Consider the following 19,927-nt stretch of genomic DNA (forward strand, 5'->3'; position numbering starts at 1 on the left):
TAAGATGATACATGTAAAGTGCTTGGCACAGAACTTGGACATAGTAAGAACACAGTGAATGGTAGCTGCTATAATAATTGTTATTGTTGGAGTTCAGAGCCGGGAGAGAATAGTGCAGAGCTGTAGGTCAGTAGCTGAGGAAGTCTTCCTGGGAAACTCAAGTTTTGTCCTGGATCTTGAAGAGTTGGTCAGGCAAAATCAAAAGGAAGGAGAGGGACAGAGGGAGGGCTTACATAGTGGAGTGAGACTACAAATTCTCTATCCTAAAAGAAAAATCTAGTTTGATCTGTGGTTGAACTCAAGAAGGACATTGATTATGGGGAAGAGGTGGTAGGAAGAGATGAGGTCTTCTACCCTTGTTTCCAAACCCAGAATTTGAATAGAGACAAAGACAGCCTACACCTAGAAAAGAAACCAAACACAGGCCAACCAAACAGGGCTTCTTTGTTTACTTCTTCCGGGATCTCATTGGGGAGAAGAGGAAGGGGCCTAGGAATATGGCTGGGGTCAGAGCTGATGATGGATGGGGGACAGGATCTGAAACAGAGGAAGTTAGGAAATGTGGGTGAGGCCCTAATGACTCACGTGGGAAGACCTATCTCTAAGGCTGGATTGGGATGAGTGTCCTGTCAGGCAGGAGGCCAGTTTTGAGACCCTGGGCACCTCTCCAGCCCTGCCAGCTCAGAGTGGGAAGCCCTAGGGGAGCAGTCTTTGTGCTAATCCACTGTTCTCTGACTGCCTGCCTTATCTCCATAATGGGGAGATAAACTCCTTTGGGACCAGGATGTTTCCCCAGGAAAGATGCTGTTTTAGATCCTCTAAGCTTAACCCTCTGTCAAGTACCAGCTATCCATCCCTGATATCAAGCATCACTGGGCGTTTGTTTGAAATGCAAAGTTTCAGTTCTTTTTCCTAAGGAGTCTGATTGACTAGATTTAGGAATCCAGGTATCTGTGTTTTTAACAAGCACCTAGGTGATTCTTTTGATAAGGCAAATTTGAAAAACATCAAGTTAGATAATCTCTTGAATCACTTTCAGTCTTAAATTTAGGCAGCAAAGTGTAATAAGAAGAGCTCTGGGTTAGCAGTAAGGAGGTGGGTTCTGGGCCCCACCTTGCAGTTCAAGGGCATCTGGTCTGCTGGTGTCTTCAAGGTCCCTGGGTGCCGGGGTACCTGTTGTCATCTTTGGTACTAATAAGAACCCTGTGCTGGGGAAAACCTAGAAGGGAAGGAGGCTGCAGAGCAGAGGAGGGTATTCACCATCTGTGATCAAGATCTTGGAAAGAATAGGGGGACCTAGAATAAACAGAAGTGAAAGGGACATCAAGGAACAACAGGTTCAGAGCATCCCCCTGGGGTTGTCTCTTCCGGGATTGGCAGGACTTTGTATGTCTCAGCAACTCCCACTATATATACCCAGGGGGACACCTAGGCCCGAAGAATTTTTTAAATGTGCCTAAAGCACACAGTTAATCAGAGAAAGCAGGAATCCAGATCCCTCCTGCCTTCGCCCAGTTCGTTGTTGGGGTGCATGGCAGGGCAGTCATACTTTCTTGGGGCTTGTGGGAGAGCCTCTGATGGTCAAGAGCATTTTGAATCCCCATTCTCCAGAATGGCCTAGAATGTAACATTTCCCTGAATCTGCTTGGCCTATTACTGGGAGAGCGAATGGGGGTCTGGGGAGGTGGGCAGGACTGGGGAAAGGTCGTGAATTGGGCAAGTGAGGGCAACGAGACAGAAAAGAAACTGCACAGGGGTTCACAGAATGCGGGCGCTTTGAGGGCCACCATGTCAGAGAGGTGCCCTGACTGATCAAGATTTCACACCTGACGGATGTCAACGCCAGCAGAACCCCAGCCCCTCTCTCCCGACCCAGGGCAGTCAAAAGGCTGAATGCGAGGCGAGGTCTGATTTTGCAGGAGCTTTGTAGAAATTCGCTTCGTCAGAGAAACTAAAAGACCAAACAAAACCCCTAAAACACCAAGCCCTATTCTTTCATCCACGTGGCACAAGAACAAGCCAAAAAACGGGAGGCGGGGGAAGAGTCACCCGTCCCGCCCCTGCTGGGAGGAAGGGATTTGCTGGGAGAGTCAACTCCCGGGCCAGCCCGGTCGCTGCCGGGTGCGGCGGGGAGGGAGGGCGATTGAGAAAGCCCTGTCCCCACAAGGCCGCCTTGCACCGGTCACCTCGGCCCGCGCCGCCCCCGTCCGCGGCCACCGCCGAGCGCGGGGAGCCTCCGCGGGCCCTTTAAGGGCCGAGAGGTGCGCGGTCTCTTTAAGGCAGGTCCTGGTGGTTTCTGTTTTCTGAAGGAAGTGACGGGGGGTGGGATTGAATGAAAAGTGCAAAACAGAGTCTCGGAGCGCCGGAGTCGGGGGCCGTGGGAGCCAAGGCACTGGGCCGGGGGGCGGACGGGCCCTGGGAGCGCGGTGTCCGCCTCGGAGCCGCCGGGGGACGCGCGACGGAGCGCAGCCCACGTGCGTCGGCGCCGCGTCGCGGGCGCCCCGCGGCTGAGCCCCCCGGGAAGCCGCGCCCCGGCGCCGCGAACTAGCCTCCAAGTTAGGGCGAAGTTTGGCCGAGCCGCTCCCCGTCCGCCCGCGGCGCGCCGGGACCGCGAGGGCGGAGGCGGTCCCCGGGGATGCGCCCACCCGGCCGCGGCGGGGTGCCCCCGGCGTCCCCTGCGCTGCTGCTGCTGCTGCTGCTGCTGCTGCTGCCGGGGCTTATGCAGCTGCTGGGGGCGCCGCGCGGCGTGGGCGCGGGGACCGGGGCTGGCGCGCCGTCTGAGCTGCGGGTCCGCGTGCGGCTGCCCGACGGCCAGGTGACCGAGGAGAGCCTGCAGGCGGACAGCGACGCCGACAGCATCAGCCTGGAGCTGCGCAAGCCCGACGGCACCCTCATCTCCTTCACCGCCGACTTCAAGAAGGTGAGGCACCCTCGCTCGCCCCAGGGGACCTGCGTGCCTGAGCTCTCCGGGGTCCCAGTCGCACCGAGGCCAGCAGACGGAAGACTGGGCCAGGAGAAGGACGCGACTTAGCCAGGGTCACGCCGGGCTCTTATCCACACCTCTTTGCCCTGCTCCCCAGCGCCTAGACCCGGCCCTTCATTCTCCCCCACGAACTGCTCTGCTGCCTTTCCGATTCTCCCCTCCAGCCTTTCACTTCTTCTCTCTGGGTGCCCAGGCCACCAGACCAGCTCCCCACTTCGTCTTTCAGCTCTCCGAGAGCCCTCTAGGTGCAGACCCTACTTCAAGGGAGTCAGTGTTAATAACCCTGTCTCCCTTTTGGGAGTCATTTTCTCAGGCTCTATCACGGAAAAATCCTGGGCCAGGCATCAGAGGTCCTGGGTTCTCGCTGTGTGACCTAGGGCAAGTTCCTTTCCTTCTCCGGGCCTCCTTTCTCACCTCTGTACAGAGCAAGGGGGCGGCTCCAGGCCTCCCAGCCCTGACATCTTGGAGGCTATGTACCACCTCTCCTTGTTTCACTTTCCTGGGCTGGGGAAGGGGGTTCCTGGGAAGAGCTGCTTGTCCCATGTCCCTCCCAAGCCGAGGAGAAGCCGCTTCTCCTCTTTGGTCTGAAAGTCTGGTAAACTTGTAGCGGAAGACCTGGGGAGAGGCCCCAGATGAGGTCCCCAGGCTATGGGAGAGGTGCCACCTCTCACCCTGCTTGGCAGGAGGGCTGGCCAACCCCCAGTTTTGGCCTAGATTGCGGGGAAGAGGGTAGAGACAGCCTCTCCTCAGTGTGTGTGTGTGTGTGTGTGTGGTGGAGGGAACCCGTAGGTGGGCCTGGCCCCCCAGGATTGGGGCTGGGGTAGAGAGTGGAGGTGCTGGGCTTATCAGGAAGTGGGCCTGGAAGGGCGGTGAGTGACTGACTAACGGTGACCCAGCAGCAGGAATCCTGGAGGGGAGGAAGGTGGGTGAGGTGTAGGTACACAAAGGGAGTCTCCTGATCACCTAAAGTCCCCCTCCCCAAGTCCCTCTCCTGATACAGAGGCCCTGTGAGGCTCTGTCTCTAGGGGAGTGGAGAGGTGAGGTCGATGACACAGCCAGCAGCTGGGGAAGCCCAGGGCGGTGGGACTGTTGCCTGAGCCACCTCTCTCTCCTTCCTCTTAGAGACTGGGATCTGGGGGGGGAGGGGGTAGAGTTTGGAGTGTCAGCTAGGGACCGAGCAGAATCGCCGAAGATAGTACCAGGTGGGTGGGTGGTGATTCTGTGGACGGTGGAGGTGGGGCTTGACGGCCGATCTGTCCCTGGACTATTGAGTTGTCACTGACGAGGGATGTAGGGGAGACCAGTGGCGGGTGGGAGGTTGGGGGGGGAGGGGCGGTTGAGTGTCGCAATGGGGAGGACTTTGCGACCCTTCCTCACTCCGCAGGCCCAAGCTAGGTTCTCAATTCAGGTAGGGGCAGGTGAGTTTGTGTGTGGAGAGAGGGAAGCTGACAGGGCCAGAACACCCCCAGAGTCCCCACTTAAACTCCAGGGGAATTTTGTCAAGTCTCTTCTTTTCCTAGAAAACCCAAATAGTGGCTGGACCCTCCCCAGGAGACAGGAATCTAATCTTCCCCTCTGACCTTCCACTGAAGCCCTTTGTCCCTGTGAGTGAGCCTCAGGCCAGCCTGAGTCTCCCACCTTCCTACCCACTGCGCATTGTTCTGTGGCTGTGCTGAAACCCTAGAGAGACTTCCCCGACCCTGGCACCTCTCTGGCAGCCAAGGCTGTGGCTAGGACACCGGTCAAAGAGTCAACGGGTAGAGCTCAGCTTTTACAGCCTCTAACTGCAGCATGAAAGATTTTATTGCTCTACCCTGAGGGCGAGGGGAGGGGAGAGGCGGGGTGGCAGTGGGGTGAAGGCCTGGGGATTGGGGCTGAGGGTAGAGTAGGGGGCTGACTGCCCAGTTAGAGAATCGATTCGGAGCTGATTGTAAGAGCCTCATTTTTATTCTTTTTTTATTATTTTATTTTATTTTTTCCTTGTTAGTTATTTTAAATATAGCAGTGTGTACATGTCAATCCCAAACTCCCTATCCCTCCCCCCAAACCTTACCCCCTGGTAACCGTAAGTTCCTTCTCTAAGTCTATGAGTCTCTTTCTGTTTTGTAAATAAGTTCACTTACAGCATTTTTTTTTTTAAGATTCCGCATACAAGCATTATTTCTCTTTCTCTGACTTACTTCACTCAGTCTGACAATCTGTAGGTCCATCCATGTTGCCGCAAATGGCATCAAGAGCCACATTTTAATCCCCGCAGCGGTTCACACCACCACCCAGGTTTCCAGAGTCTGCTTTTCAGGTTAACCTCTGACCCAGAAGCTGACATTTCACACCCACCCCTGGCATCTCCAATTTCATCAGCAAGGGAGGGAATTGGGAGTGCAAAGTACCGAAAGGGAACCAGCTTTCCAAGGTCCCCTCCAACTCTGGGTTTCTCAGATGGCCTGGGGCAGGGTGGAGTTGGGGAGGGCTGGGCGTGGGGCGGAACAGCCTTTATCCACACCCCAGTTCACTGTCTGCATTGGCCAGAGCAGCTTTTATACGGGATCCTTCTGGGGTGGGTCACCTCTCTTGTTGCCCGCCCAGTCCTCAAGATCTTTGGCAGCTTTCCACGAGAAGCTTCTATCTAGAAGTAATGACTTTTCCTGTAGGAAAAAGTCCTGGACGTGGTGTTTCTTTTGTTTCATGTACCAAATCCATTTGGGGTGGTTTGGGAACAGTCCCTAGTCCACTTGGGAATAGTGACGTTGGCCATTTTGCACCTTTGGGAGACAGTCCAGACTGAAATGAGACAGACCTGGTTTAACCCTGGGCAAGCTACCCAATCTGTCCAAGCCTTCATTTCTTCATCTGTAAAATGGGGATAACAATGGTACCGATCCCATGGCCATTGTGAGGACTAAACAGGGCAATGCATATGAAATACTCACTGTGTGTCAGCTGCTGTACTCAGAGCTCCAGAAATAGAAGCCAGTAACTTTCATAATCATGGCTCACATCGCATCTCAACATGGACCTTCCCTGCTAAGCCTGGGTGCAAAGGGGTTGAATGACCGACCCAAAGTCACATGGAAGGTCAGCACTGAGCCTGGAAGAGCCTTAATCCTTCATCATAACCTTCTCTTTGAAGCTCCATATATTAGAGTTCTCCCGCAAAAAACAGAAATAATAGGGTAGAAATACAGATCTCCAGAAAGAGATTTTATCATGAGGGGTTGGCTTCTACGGTTATGGATGCTGAGTCCCACGGTCTGCTGTCTGCAAGCTGGAGGCCCAGGAAAGCCCATGTAGTTCCAGCCTGAGTCCACAGGCCTGAGAACCAAGCTCACTGATGTCTGAGGGAAGGAGAAGATGGATGTCCAGCTCACACAGAGAGAGCAAATTTGCCCTTCCTCCACCTTTTTTGTTCTATTCACACCCTCAACAGGTTGAATGATGCCCACCCACCCTGGTGAGGGCCACCTTCTACTCAGCCTACTACTTCAAATGCTAATATCTTTCCGAGACAGCCTCACAGACGCACCCAGAAATAATGTTTTGCCACCTATGTGGGCATCTCTTAGCCCAGTGAAATGGAAACATAAAGTTAACCATCACACTCCAAAATTGCTGGCCAGCCCCTCAGCAGGGAGCAGCCGTCCCTGTCCTGTCAATCTACTCAGGGCAGCAGCGAGGCCCTTGTGCTGGATGCAATGCAGCCCTCTGTCTGGATGATCTCACCACACCACCCCCCCACACACACACCACCCACCCCCCTCTCCCTGCCCCTTCCACCCTCTCTGTTTGCCTCTGCCGGGATGGGTCTCTAACGTGGCCTGGCCCTCCCCACACTGCCACACTGGACCTGAAGCCAGTAAAGCTGTAACAGTGATCAACCTGCTGTAGGACACGTAGCCTGGAGCCCGGGCAAGGATGACAAACTCCACAAGCAGCTTGGAGCAACCAAATCACCATCATGAGTGACTGTAAGCCCTGCCCACAGGCTGCTGCCCGTCAAGCTGATCAGGCCGCAGCTCTCAAAGAAGTGACGTAGCTCTCAGCGAATCCCAAACTTTGCTGCACATTTGAATCGCCTGGGGAGCTTTAGAAAACCCCGAAGCCCAGGCTGCACTCCAGACTAATTAAGTCCGACTGTCTGAGGGTAGGAACCAGGCAGCCAGATTTTTAAAGAGCCCCTGGTGATTGCAATGAGCAGCAAAGTTTGGGAAGCACTGGCCTAGCTGCTCCGGGGAAGGAGGGACTTGGAGGAGGTTCCAGGTTAGACTGTTAAACGAAGGTAGATCCCAAACTCAGTCACTTCGTTGAAACCTGTCATTCTACCCACAATAATCCCTAATGTGTTTAAACAGCATATAGACTTGAGGCTTAATTCTCCGTGCCCTCAGTGCAGGAACTATAATTCATCATACACTCTCAACAAGCAGTGCTCTTCCTGAGAATCCAAAGCCTCTGTATGTAATTATACCCGATTGTACAGACTTACTGGGCATGTTACTAGCGGGCATGTCACCATCCCGGCTTTTGGTCTGACAGCCCTCTTGGTCCCCGTCCCCCAGGCTGCTGTTCCCGTTCAAGTGTCTCTTTCCCCTCTGTCTCCCAGTGTGAGTGTCTAAAAGCTGAGGGAGGGGATGAGTCATGTTCAAGCGGTTTGGTGCTGACCGGACCGGGAGGGTGGGGCTGAAAGATAAGAGAAAGTCATGAGCAGCTGCATGGGGGTAGGGGGGGGGGTCATGGCTGCAACGGGAGGAAGGAGCCATATCCAAATGTGTACAGGGAGGGGGTCAAGAGGGGCCTCGGGCTGGCGCCAAGACAAGGGGAGCCATATAACAGGGTGGGTGAGCTCGAGGTCGCTCTGAGGGACCCAGGGAGATCGGAAACTTGCGCCCTGCCCTGGGCCCCGATGGGTGAGTGGGAGCCGATGGGTGAGTGGAAGCCAGAGGAAGGAACGGTCCAGAGAGCACCAGCGTCCCTGCCCTGGGGCTCCCCGTCTTGGTGGGGGGAGCAGCTTCAGCCTCGGAGAGGTAGTCAGCAAAGATGTGGAATGTGCAAATGGCCACGTTGCTGCCTGAGGCTGTTTATTCTAACAGGATATCACATCACGGGATTGTCAGACAGGACAAGCTTTTAGAGTCCAGTCTCCCCCTACCCTGCCTGTGTTCGGTCCCTGCAGTTTGGTGATTTGTAGTAGGGGCATTTGTTGGAGAGGATGTCTTTTGGGGGGACAGAGGGCAGTAGAGGTGCTTGCAGGAGAGGCCCAGAGTTTTTTGGTGTCCAGGGTATTTCCCCACCCTGGCAGTTCATGAGACGTCACCAGAAAGAATGATCCAGCTTGTGTCCATGGGACCCTCCGGTCTACCAGCAGTCCCTCTGCCGTGTCTGAGGAATTCCTCCCCGCATCAGGGGTCAGCAGCCCTGCCCCGAGGTCCAGCCCAGCTCCTGGAGTCTGGCAAGCATCTCCCACCCCCCGAATGCCTATGTCCAGATGGAGTCCTGGCAAAAGATCCCGGGTCGGGCAGTGAGGACTGCCACCTGGGACAAGTAAGTGGCCTGTTGGGATGATGGGGAGAGGCAGAAGTGAGGTTCTTCCTACGAGGCTTCCCAAGGTACACAGAGGTGGTGATGGTAGAAAAACGGAGGCCAGCTTTGAGGTAAGAATCACATATATCTGAGCTGTCAGGTCACACACTGACAGTTGCTTTCACACACCTGGCCTCATTCGATCCTCACCACTACATCATGCAGCAGGTATTGCTTCCATTTTGCAGATGTGCCAACTGAGGCTCAGAGCTCTAAAGTGACTTGGACAAGATCAATAGCTAACGATCCAAGATTGGGACCCAGGGAGCCTTCCACTATATTCTGACTGCCTGTGCTACTATGGCATAGAAATGGGCTCCTTCTAGAAGGCTGAAGAAACCTGAATAGGGGAGGGGAGAGGGAAGAAGGAGACTGAAAAAAGCCTTGGTGCAGAGGAACAAATCTACAGAGAAAACCTCCTCTGTACAGATTTGGGCTGCGCCCCTCCCCCAGGCTCATCACAATTCCCCCACCCCACCCCTCCCATGAATTTTAAGTTTTGACCCCTTCACTGTGCCTGAGACACTCCCCGTTCCCCTCCCGCCATGGCCTCTGGAGAGATGGGGGGTGGCGGTGAGGGGACCGTTTTTAAAACATCTCACAGATACTACTGAGCCCTCACTGTACATTTTTCTGCCCTTTACCAGCTGTGTGACTTGACAAATCACCTAACCTCTCTGAGCCCCAGGTTCAGACATGGCACAAACCCAGTGTGACGCTTGCAGGCGTGTTGTGAGAAGTGAGTAAGAGGCCTCAGCCAAGCAGAGGCCGGCGAAGGCACGTGAGAAGAGAAATAGCAGTTCTAGCCAGGGCCCCAGCCCTCCTTTCTCACACCGTTAAGCAGTTGGTTCCTGCTCTGGGGACCAAAGCATTATTAGGATTCCCATCCTTTGAGCTGGCAAGCATTGAAGTGGCTGCCACCAAGGTTCCCAGGAAGGGCTGGGGGCGGGGGAGGCGCTGGGGCTGGGAATGCAGGTGAGAGGGAAGCGTGGCGCCCCACCTCAGGAGCCCTGAGTCAGCAGGACATTGGGGCGCAGCTGATCCACATAAAGCCGCACATTGTTCCCGGGGCAGTCGGGACAGTAGTGACCTTTGGGATTTGGCTGACAGAACGCTGGGGGCACTGGGAGGGGGCAGGCGGCACTGCCCCCAGCTGGTGGTGGCACTAATGTCCCGTAACAAGAAGCCTCTGTCCGGGCCTAGCCCTGAGGGTCTGCAGGCATCTCGTAATGGGGGCGGCCTACATCCCGGGCACCGGCCAGGGAATGTGCTTGGCCTGGCTTTGGGTTGAGTCCATCCGCCTCTGTACCTGCGTGGAGAGACAGGGCAGAGGGGCCAAGGTGCCCCTGAGTGTGTCCCGGGGCAGCCAGCATGGGGAGAAGAGGGCATCGGCTCCTGGCTGCCCCTCCAGGGCGACCCCTCACCTCCCCAGTGCAGTGAAGTTGGCTCCTCTCTAGCCATCAAGCAGCCCCAGCCAGGAGCAGAGCAATAGATACTTGGGTTGGCTCAGCCCGGGCCTCAGAATCACACACTCCGGTGTGACGGGAAGGAGACCAAGATGGTAGAGGAAACTCCCAGGAGACAGTGCCAGCCGTCCAAGGACAAAGAGGAAAGGGGAGTTGGTGCTTGTGGAGACCCTGGAGAGGTGGCCTTCAGCCTGGGCTGTGCACCCACTGTGGCACGGAGGTGGGCTGGGAGAGGGGCTTTGAGGGAAGGGCAGCTCCGCCATCCGGCCCTCTTAGTTTCCGGGTCCCCTGTGGTGCAAGGCTGGGCTGGCAGCAAGGTCTGAGACAGGACAGCCCACCGCCACCGCTCCCCACTGGGGGCTGAGGAAGGCCCCTGGGAGGGTGGGGAGCTGGGAGCTGGTGATGGGAAGACAGCAGGAGGGGAGGTCGGCCAGGCTGGGGCTGGGGCAGCGAACGTAGGAGCGGATGCTGGTCAGGAGAGAGGACGCCTGCGAGGGGGTGTGCATGCCTTGAGGGGAGAGTGACAGCATGTGTGCAGAGGATTGTGTGTGAGATGGGGTGCGAGACGTGGCGTGTGAGACTTTGGGGGAATTCAAGGAGGGAGGGAGGGAGGGTGTGGGAGAGACTGTCGGGAGAAGGTGGGCGTGTGAGACAATCTGTGAGGGCTGCCACGTGTGACTGCGAGAAAGGGGGAGCTGGGGAGGCTCCCGGGAGAGGCTGTGAGGGAGGAAACGTGCTCATAGGAGCAACGGTGTGAGGGAGAAGGGACCTCACAGCCGAGCTGCAGCGTGGGCCCTGGCGGGAGGGGCCTGGGTGCCGCTGGGTGAGGGGTGGGAGATGGTTGGAGAATCAGCACGTCTGGGTGAAAGATTATGGCCATGGGACCCATGAATGGGGGAAAGCAAGTGTCTGTGCGTACAGTTATGATTCAACTTGGCTGCGAGTAACATAAAACCCCACGGCAGCCGAAGCAAGAGAGAAGTTTGTTTCCCTCTTTCAGTCTTATCTAAGGCTGGAAGCCGGCAGTTGGGCTGATACGACAGCGTCACAGTCACCAGCGCTCCAGTGGGCTCCGTCTGTGGGGTTGCCACCCGTCCCCAACGCTGAGCTTTCCCTGGAGCTTCTCCCCAGGAAGGCAGCAGCAGAGGCCTGGCACGGGCTGTCTGCTCTTGGAAGTGCAGAGTGCTGCCCCCTGCTTTTCCCAGAACAGCCTTCTCTCTGTGAGATACAGTGGATCTCAGGCAGCGTGGCAGGGAGTGGACGCAGAGGAGAATAGAATATTTGGGAAGGGGCTCCGGGGGGAGCTCGGAAGAGCAGAAAGACCACTGGATTGAGTCAGGAGATCCGGGCTCCTGGGCCTGGCTCTGCAGCTGTGTGACCTTGAAGGTCACGTCCCCTGCTGGAACCTCACTGGAGCATGAAATAATGATCCCCTAAATCTTCTAGAAGCCCAAATCACAGCTGTAGGACGACCAGCCTGCAGAAGCCCAGTTACAAGGAAGCCCAAAAAGAAAGAGCTGTCTTCTTTTTGGGGGCAAGGGGGTCGATGGAGGCCCCAGAGCACTGGTCCATTCGCTCAGCTCTGTGCCAGACCCTGAGGATACTGCATAAATAAGTGGAGCTGCTCTCTGGGGCTGGGGCACAACACGAAGGGCCTGGGGGACTTGTTGCCCGGGCAGAAGACACCACATGAGGACGGGGCCTTCTGCTGAGGCATTTAGGTCAGATGCACACTGGCCCAGCACAGCTCAAGTTTCTGATTCAGCTCTAAGCCAGAGATCCATTCATGTCCTACCCTGGCTCAAAACCCAGTGATGACGCCCAGTGATCTGCTAGATGAAGCTCAGACTTCTTGGCTGGGCTCTCAGACACGGTGCCCTGCCCTCCTGCCTGCCAGCCTCTTCCTTCCACGCTCAGCCCTCCCCTCCCCGGTACTCCCCTCACTTTCCTCAGGACCCTGGCCTGCTCTTGTTTGCCCACTCAGTGCTTCACTTATTCATTTCCAGATAGGTACTGAGCGCCTGCTGTATTCAGGGGGCGGGGATACACTGCAAATAAGATACTATCCCAGCCTCAAGGAGTTGAGTCTGGAAGGAGAGACAAGGAAAGAGATCATTGCAGACACAGTGGGATTCGTGCCCTGGAGGCTAGGGGTTGGGCCTGGCCAGCTCTGCTGGAGGGTTGGTGAGGGCAGGGGTGATGGATGCGTTTGAACTGAGTCCTGAAGGATGATGGGCAGAAGGGGACAGCGCATCCCTGGCAGAGGCATCAGCTCATGGAAAGGCACATGGCGTCGCTCATTCTGGGAACCGCCATCTCTTTGGTTCAGTGCTCAGAGCTGTCAGCCAAGATCTGGATGCCAGCCTCTGGGGGGTACACTTTATGGTGAGGACAAAAGGAGCCTTGGAAGGGCACTGGGCAGATTGTATGACAGTAGCGTGGAGGGATGGATGAGGTGGGGGCATTAAGAGGCCTTCGTACCTTCCCATTTTCTGTACATGCCTCTCTCTTTGCTAGAAAGCCACCCATCCTTTGTCCAGAACCACTGAGATGTCCTTCGCTCTAGGAAGCCTTCCCTCCCTCCACCCCTCCCAGCCCCATCCCTAAGGGGACAGAAATGCTCCCATCCTTTGCCCTATAGCGTTTTGCATAAACCTCACCCTAGGCCTTATCATTGTGCGCTGACTTCAGTTGTAGGTCAGCCTCTCCTATGAGCCCCTTAAAGACAGGAGCCTTGGCCTTGGTCTTGCCCACTCCCCTGCCCCGCCCTGGCGCCTGTGAAGGCTCTGCCCCAGGTGATGCTTATCAGTGCTCTCCCACAGATTTGCCGATTACCTGCAAGCTCCAGCAGTCACCTGACTTCTCTGGGCCTCAGGTACATCTCTGGGAGAAAAATTTTTTGTCCTGCCTCTGCAGGTCTGGAGTAGATCACAGCTGGAGCAAGGCCAGGGATTGCAGCAATAATAGAGAAACTTAAGGAGTCCAGCCCACTCTGTTCTGAGACCTTTCACTCATTTTTCCTCACAGTAATCCCTTGAGGTGTAGGTATTGTTAGTTGTACTCATTTTACACATGTGGAAACTAAGATACAGAGAGGTTAAGTAAATCCCTCAGGGTTACAGGGCTCATATCAGCAAAGCCAGGATTTGGACGCGGCCAGCACTGGCTCCAGAGCCTTTGCTCTTAACTACCGTGCTCTTTGGGAACCTTAAAACCACCCCCAAAGGACCTCAGCAAATGCTATCTCCGTGGCCATACCCTCTGTGTGGCCCAGTTTCAGCCCTAGTACTGTCCACTCCACTTCTTCCTGGTGGCCTGGCTCCTGGTGGGCTGGAGTTTCCTGGGAGCTCGTGGGAGGAGGCTTATAGAAACTGCCCATCTTGGGAACCCTAGCCCAAGTCCTGGACCTGAGGAGCCTGCCATGGGCTCTTCCCCAGCTGTGTGGTCTTGCCTTGGGGGTTAGGGCACATCTGGGTGGATCATCCCAGGGGACTGTCGGGCGAGGAGGAAACCTGGGAGCCAGGCATCCATCTGGCCTGGGCTTAGCATCTGGCCAGATGTTCCTTGAAGCAGGGAGACCTCTCCCCCTGGCCTGCCCTCTGTGCTGGAGGGAAAGGGGGCCCTGGAACCTTAGTAGTGAGTCTGAGGTGTGGGGAGTAGAAGGTAGGAGGAACACTGGTCATGATGACGGAGCCAAAGAGATCAGATGCTTGGGCTGCTGTCTCCCTCCCGGGGCTCAGCACATGGAGTATGGTTTCCCGGAGACATAGGATTAAGAAGGCTGGAGAATTCAGGGTTAAAGAGGCTGTGGGCAGGCCAGGCAGAGGGCTTAGAAGGGTGATCCTGCGTCATCTTACCCTGATGTTTGCGTCAGATGCTGTTGTCTGTTAGTCACACAGAACCTTGAATAGGAGCCACCACGTTCCCAGGGCAGGTCTGCAGAGGACGTACAGACCACCGCCGATGGGCATAGCTGGAAGAGGGCACTGCCTTCTCATCCTGGCTCTGCCACTCGCCAGCTGTGTGGCTTAGGGCAGACCACACTTTCTCTCTGGGCCTGAGCTTTAGTTTCTTTAACTGGGCATCAGAGAAATTGGACTCGTTGATCTAGGACGCAGCTGTGGTTGTGAGAGCTTGGATTTTGGAGTCAGACTGTCTAGGTTAAAATTCTGGCTACATTTCCTCTTGGTCCCATGACCCTGAGCAAGTTATCCACTCCAAACTCGGTAATAATCATAGTTCCTATCTCTTGTTATAAAGATTTTAAACAGGACTATACATCCTTTTTGACTCATGGTAACAATGACTTGTCCCTTCCAGTTATAAACTTCAATAAATCTTTGTCCTACACAAATAAATAGGAGATATAGAAGAAATCTATCTCAACGAAAAAATTCTCATCCCCTCGCTTCACCCCCAGTCAAGTTCCCATTTTGGTAGCGTTTTGTTGTTGTTGACATTGTTGTTTAATACAGAAGCAGGGAAAATACTCTAACAAATTTAGTTCGCCCCCTGGTCTGGTCTAAAAGTTCAAATACTTTCTCCTGCTAATGGTAGACGGGTGATATCCAAGCAGTGAGGCCACTTGGGGCATCCCTCAGACCACAGGCGGTGACACGTGCCTGTGGTATTGGAGAAGATGCTGTGAATATACCAGATGGATTCTTTTAAAGGGTCATTGCTGAAATTACCCCGGAGGTGGAATTTGGATCCTGCCTGGGGGTCCTGCCAGGGACATCCGCCTGACTCAGCCCCGGGAGGGGAAGTCTGGTATCAAGTCTCACCTGGCAGGAACTGAGCCCAGAACAGAAAATGCACAAGTGTACCAGCCTCCAGTCTCTCCTCAAACGACCTGAGGGAGTGGAAGATTGGATGGCCCAGGCTGGCGGGGCAAGCAGATCCCAGCCTTGTGGCCCGAGAGTGGATTTCCTGTGGAGAGGAAGCTGAGGTTATCCGAGCTCTGATTCACCTTGCCTGCAAGTCTGGGACCATGAGGAACCTTATGGAACCTTTCTCACCAGCTGGGTCTCTGTTTCCCTTTCTGCAATCTTGGCGGAAAATCTCCCTGGACACTCCCACCCCTCAATGTTCCAGAGATCATTTACAGTGAAAGGAAGTAGGAAAATGTCCTTGTAGAGTCAGAGGACTTCCAAAGGGCAGGGGGGTTTGTGCGAGGACAGCACTGACTAGTTTCAGATCACCTGGGACATTTGCTGGTCACCTGCAGTGATGACAGTGGCCCCGGCTAGCACCGCTGAGCACGTACTCCGGGCGGACATTCTGCTGTGCTTTCCCTCCACACTAACTCATTTAGTCTTCACCGTAAGCCTCCAGGTAAAAGTGGCATCATCCCCATTTCACAAACGAGGCTTAGAGAAGGTGGGAGATAGACCTGTATGCCGGCTAATACAGTGTAGACTTGGAGTGGAACCCTAGGCCCCTCACTGCCTGTACTGGAATCCAAGGGGGACCCTCAGACCCTGTTCTCAGAGCATTGCACTCTGGCACATGAACAGTAAGCACTCAGTGAATGGGGGCTCTCAGTGGGCGAGGCCAGGGCACGGACATTGAAGGATGCATAGCTACACAGGGCTATATACCCTCCGTGCTGGTGCAGGGCCATTGGGGTTCCTGGAGGAGGGCCATCATTGTGGCTTGGGTCCCTCCCAGGCAGGGGGGTGGGGGCTCTTGACAGATTCAGACCACTTCTGACTGGGGACCTGCTGACTTCTCACCACGAGCTGTTAGCCAAGGCACAGAGATGGGCGAGAGCAAGGGACACCTCAGGTGCCCAGGGTTCCAGCAGCCAGATTGGGAAGGGGACCCGATCCCACCACCCTTCTCCCTTCTCCTTCTGCCCCCCCCGCCTCCCCCAGCCTCTCTGATTCATGCAGTGAATCAGTCACAGGAAGGAGCCCTTGGCCTGCTGGTAATGCCATTAGTAACCCCGAGGGGAAAGGGGAAGTGGAGAGGGAAGGGGAAAGGTGAGCCATCCCAGCTCCCGCAGGCCAGAGGCCACAACAGCTGCTGCTGTGTCTGCCCTTAACCCCACCCTGACCCCACTACCTCGATCTGAGATGCAGGTGGCTAGGAGCCTGGCTGACCAGAAGCACCAGGGGCATTCTCCCCACATCTACTGAGTCCGCGAGAGAAACTCTAGAACCTGTACTTGTAAAAATGCAGCCCTCCCCCATGATGCCGTAGTCAGGTGGTTGTAGGGGCCCTGACTCACCCTGATCAGGGTGATATGGGGGTACCACCAAGGGGAAGCATCAGCTGTGAATGAACCAGGAGCCAAAAGGGGTGCTGTTTCCTTTAAGGTGACGTTCTGGACTTTTAAACAATTTTGTTTTGGAAAGCTTTCTAGCAGTTCACTATGTGAATTTTCCAGGAGGCTTTGGAACATCTGGGATATGTTCTTTCTTTTAAGTCACGGGTTTAAATGGGAAAGAGAAAAATTTCCAGGCCAGCAAGAGGGAGGCGTCTATTGCAGGGCCGCGTCCAGGCCTGTGTCCTCTGCAGGGTCTGAGCTGAGCCCTGGGTGGGCTGGTGAGGAGGCCCCACCCCCTCTGGCCGGTTCCCATTCTTCTGCTCTTCCCCATCAGGATGTGAAGATCTTCCGGGCCCTGATCCTAGGGGAGCTGGAGAAGGGGCAGAGTCAGTTCCAGGCCCTCTGCTTTGTCACCCGGCTGCACCACAATGAGATCATTCCCAGCGAGGCCATGGCCAAGCTCCGACAGGTGAGTGCCCACCCCGCACCTGCCCCAGAGCCCTCACCCCTGCAGCTGACTCCTGGCCTGGACCCTACCCCAGCCTCAGTCTCCCACCCAGCCCCTGACCCACCTGATCGCTGGCACCCCACTCTTATCCTCTAGTCCTGAACCCCTTAAATATGCCAAACCTGACCCCATAACCCCAGATCCCTAATTGCCCTGAACCCCCATCTCCCAGGTTCTTCCAGTTCCCTAATCTCAGCTCCTCCCCGTTTATGATGGAGGCAGGTCGGATCTGCCTTCAGGCCCAGGGCCACCACTCATCATGCCGGTGACGCTGGACAAGTCACCTCACCTTCAAAACCCCTATTTTCTTACTGAGAGATGGGTTACGGTGAGAACTAAGTGGGATAGTGCCTGTTAAGTGTTCAGTGCAGCCTTCAAAACCCTCAGCCTGTTGCCCTGCTCCCAGTGCCTTCCTGGACCCCGGGCCTCTCCCCAGCCTCATTTAAGTTCCCTGAACTATCCAGCAGGAGCTGTCTGAGGCCCCTCCCTTTTACCTGCTTTTCCCAGTTGCCTGGATGTTGGAGAGTACGGGGCCCCAGAGGTCACTGACCCTGGGATAGTTCGCCTCGCCTGCCCACCTCCAACGCCACCCCCAGCAACATGTCAGAATTCTCCCTCATGCCCCAGAGGTCAGCCCGGGCGGTCGCTGGCTGACAAGGCTTGACTGCGCCCTGGGTATCAGTTTCTCCGCCAGTTGGAGGGGGAGCTGGGTGCCCCTTGACTGCCACCCTGCCGGTGGCCCCAAGGATCCGAAGACAGCCGGCGTGGGCTTGTCTGACTCTCAGCGACCAGGGAAAGAGTGGGCAGGGGGCCTTCTGAGTCCGGGTGGGAACGACTCGTCTCCTCCACGCAGAAAAATCCACAGGCAGTGCGGCAGGCTGAGGAGGTGCGGGGCCTGGAGCAGATGCACATGGACATCACCGTGAACTTCAGCCAGGGGGGCCTGCTGAGCCCCCATCTCCGCAACGTGTGTGCCGAGGCCGCGGATGCCATCTACACCCGCCAGGAGGACGTCCGGTTCTGGCTGGAGCAAGGTCAGCTGCGTGCTGCCCGCTGCCGTATCGTCTCAGATATGATGGGGAGCAATGATGAGATATGCGAGGTCTAAACCCAGCTGGGACTGGTCAGGGAAGGCTTCCTGGAGGAAGTGATGCCTGTGTGGCTCTTTACTGAGAGGAGTCAGCAGATGAAAGGGACCAGTTCCAGGTAGGGACGCGGAGAACCGTGACTCTGCTAGGCCCCGGGACGGGGGGAATGCCCAGGCAAAGCCTCCCCTCATCCCTGCCCTTAGTGAGAACACAGATGGAACCTTCTGTCGTGGGACATGGGCACAGGAACCAGTCTGGATGGGGCCCAAAGATGCCCATTCCCACCTGCTACCTCTTCTGCCACCTCTCAGAGATCAGCTCCTCTCTTTCCCTTCACACCTTCCCAGGATCCTTGAGAACACCTCCCATCTTTGCACGGTCCCTGCCTTCCCAGCCTCTGGGACCTCATTGCTGGCCCATCTGTGGGTCACCTTTCCCAGGACTGTCCTGAAGTCAGACAGACCTGGGATTCAGTCCTGACTCGCCTACCTACTGTGTGACCTCAGCCAGATGGTTAAACCTCTCTGGGCCGGTTTTCCCATCTGTAAAACAGGGGTGATACCACTTAGCCCATAGGGGTGCCGGGATGCCTGAAGGGGCCGTGCCAGGAGGCCCCCTCCCCTCCCCCGTCCCTGACCTCCGCCTTCTCCCCCAGGTGTGGACAGCTTCGTGTTCGAGGCCCTGCCCAAGGCCTCAGAGCAGATGTTGCTGCCTCGCTGTGGGCAGGTGGGGGACCGCGGGAAGCCCTGCGTCTGCCGCTACGGCCTGAGCCTGGCCTGGTACCCCTGCATGCTCAAGTACTGCCACGGCCGTGACCGCCCAACACCCTACAAATGTGGCATCCGCAGCTGCCAGAAGAGCTACAGCTTCGACTTCTACGTGCCTCAGAGGCAGCTGTGCCTCTGGGATGAGGACCCCTAGCCAGCTTGGGATGAGGGGTGGTGCCTGAGGCAGCTGCTTGGGGCTCACTGCTCCTCCCCCAGCCGCCAGAGGGGGTGGCCACCCCCAACCGAGGCCTTATTGCTCTTCCTTCCCTCGTCCTAATCCTGAAGCCTCTGCCCCCCGACTTGTCACTGTGAAAGGGGGTGTGGCATGGCAGGGGTTAACTCATGAAGGCAGCCCCCCACTCTCAGCCTGTGCCTTCCTTGGGGACGGAGGGAGAAGGGGGTTCTCCAAGCTTGCCCCCCCCATCTCCCCTGAAATGTTCGCTTTCAAGCAACCAAAATACGACAGCGTGACTCTCCTATTTAACTCTTTGCAGGTTTAGACCCTGGAAGGTGTCGATGCCTGTGACACCCACCTCCCCACGCCCAGCCCCCTGCCCCACCCTCCAGAAGGAGCTGGCCCCTGTGCACCTTCCCACTGCCCAACAGGGAGGGGATCCTTGCCCCAGAGAGGGGGCAGCGCCGACAGCGGATCTCAACACGTTCCTCTCACTACTGGCCTCTGAGGCTGCCCGGGGGCCAGCTGGGGGCCCCCCACCCTGAGACAGACCACAAGTGCCTTTCCGCAGACCTGGACTTTGCCAAGGGAGCAGGAGCTGGCTTGCACCCTCTAAGCAGAAATATTTTTGTAAGGTTTTGGGGCAGGGAGGGAGCATGAAGTATGAGGAAAACTTGAATCCCAGATTTTTAATGCAAAGTATTTATCATTTGTACCAGAAATAAAAGTTTAAATTTTTACTTGGCTGATAGCTCTAGACTCAGAGTTCTGAGAGAACTTTTGGCCAATGCTGCCACCTGGTGTCAGGAGAAGTGTCCCTGTGCTCCTGGTGACCCATCTTAGGACAACTCCTAAAGCACCTACTGTGTGCTCAGCCTTGTGTTGGGGGGAGAGGATGTAGATGGGGGTGGGTATTATTAGGAAAAGATATGACAAAATTTCTGTGCTTAAGAAGATGAGACATACATAGACGGGCAAGCCAGGCAGTAAAAGACCCCGTGACATAGACTGAGACGTGAGATATGGTGAAAACTCTGGAACCAGACTTCCAGGGTCAAATCCTGGGCATGATTTTTTTTTTTTTTTTTTTAT

General features: G+C 55.8%; 1 protein-coding gene across 1 annotated transcript; it reads left to right on the forward strand.

Annotated features, from left to right (window-relative positions):
- Positions 1–2,076: 2,076 nt before the first annotated feature.
- Positions 2,077–19,575, forward strand: OAF (out at first homolog). Its single transcript, XM_028162460.2, has 4 exons — positions 2,077–2,920; positions 16,632–16,766; positions 17,659–17,839; positions 18,549–19,575. Exons 1-4 carry the CDS (start codon positions 2,636–2,638, stop codon positions 18,812–18,814), a joined length of 867 nt encoding a protein of 288 aa, XP_028018261.2. The 5' UTR covers positions 2,077–2,635; the 3' UTR covers positions 18,815–19,575.
- Positions 19,576–19,927: the final 352 nt, after the last annotated feature.

This window comes from Balaenoptera acutorostrata, chromosome 9 (genome assembly GCF_949987535.1).
Source record: "Balaenoptera acutorostrata chromosome 9, mBalAcu1.1, whole genome shotgun sequence".
Classification (NCBI taxonomy): Eukaryota; Metazoa; Chordata; class Mammalia; order Artiodactyla; family Balaenopteridae; genus Balaenoptera; species Balaenoptera acutorostrata.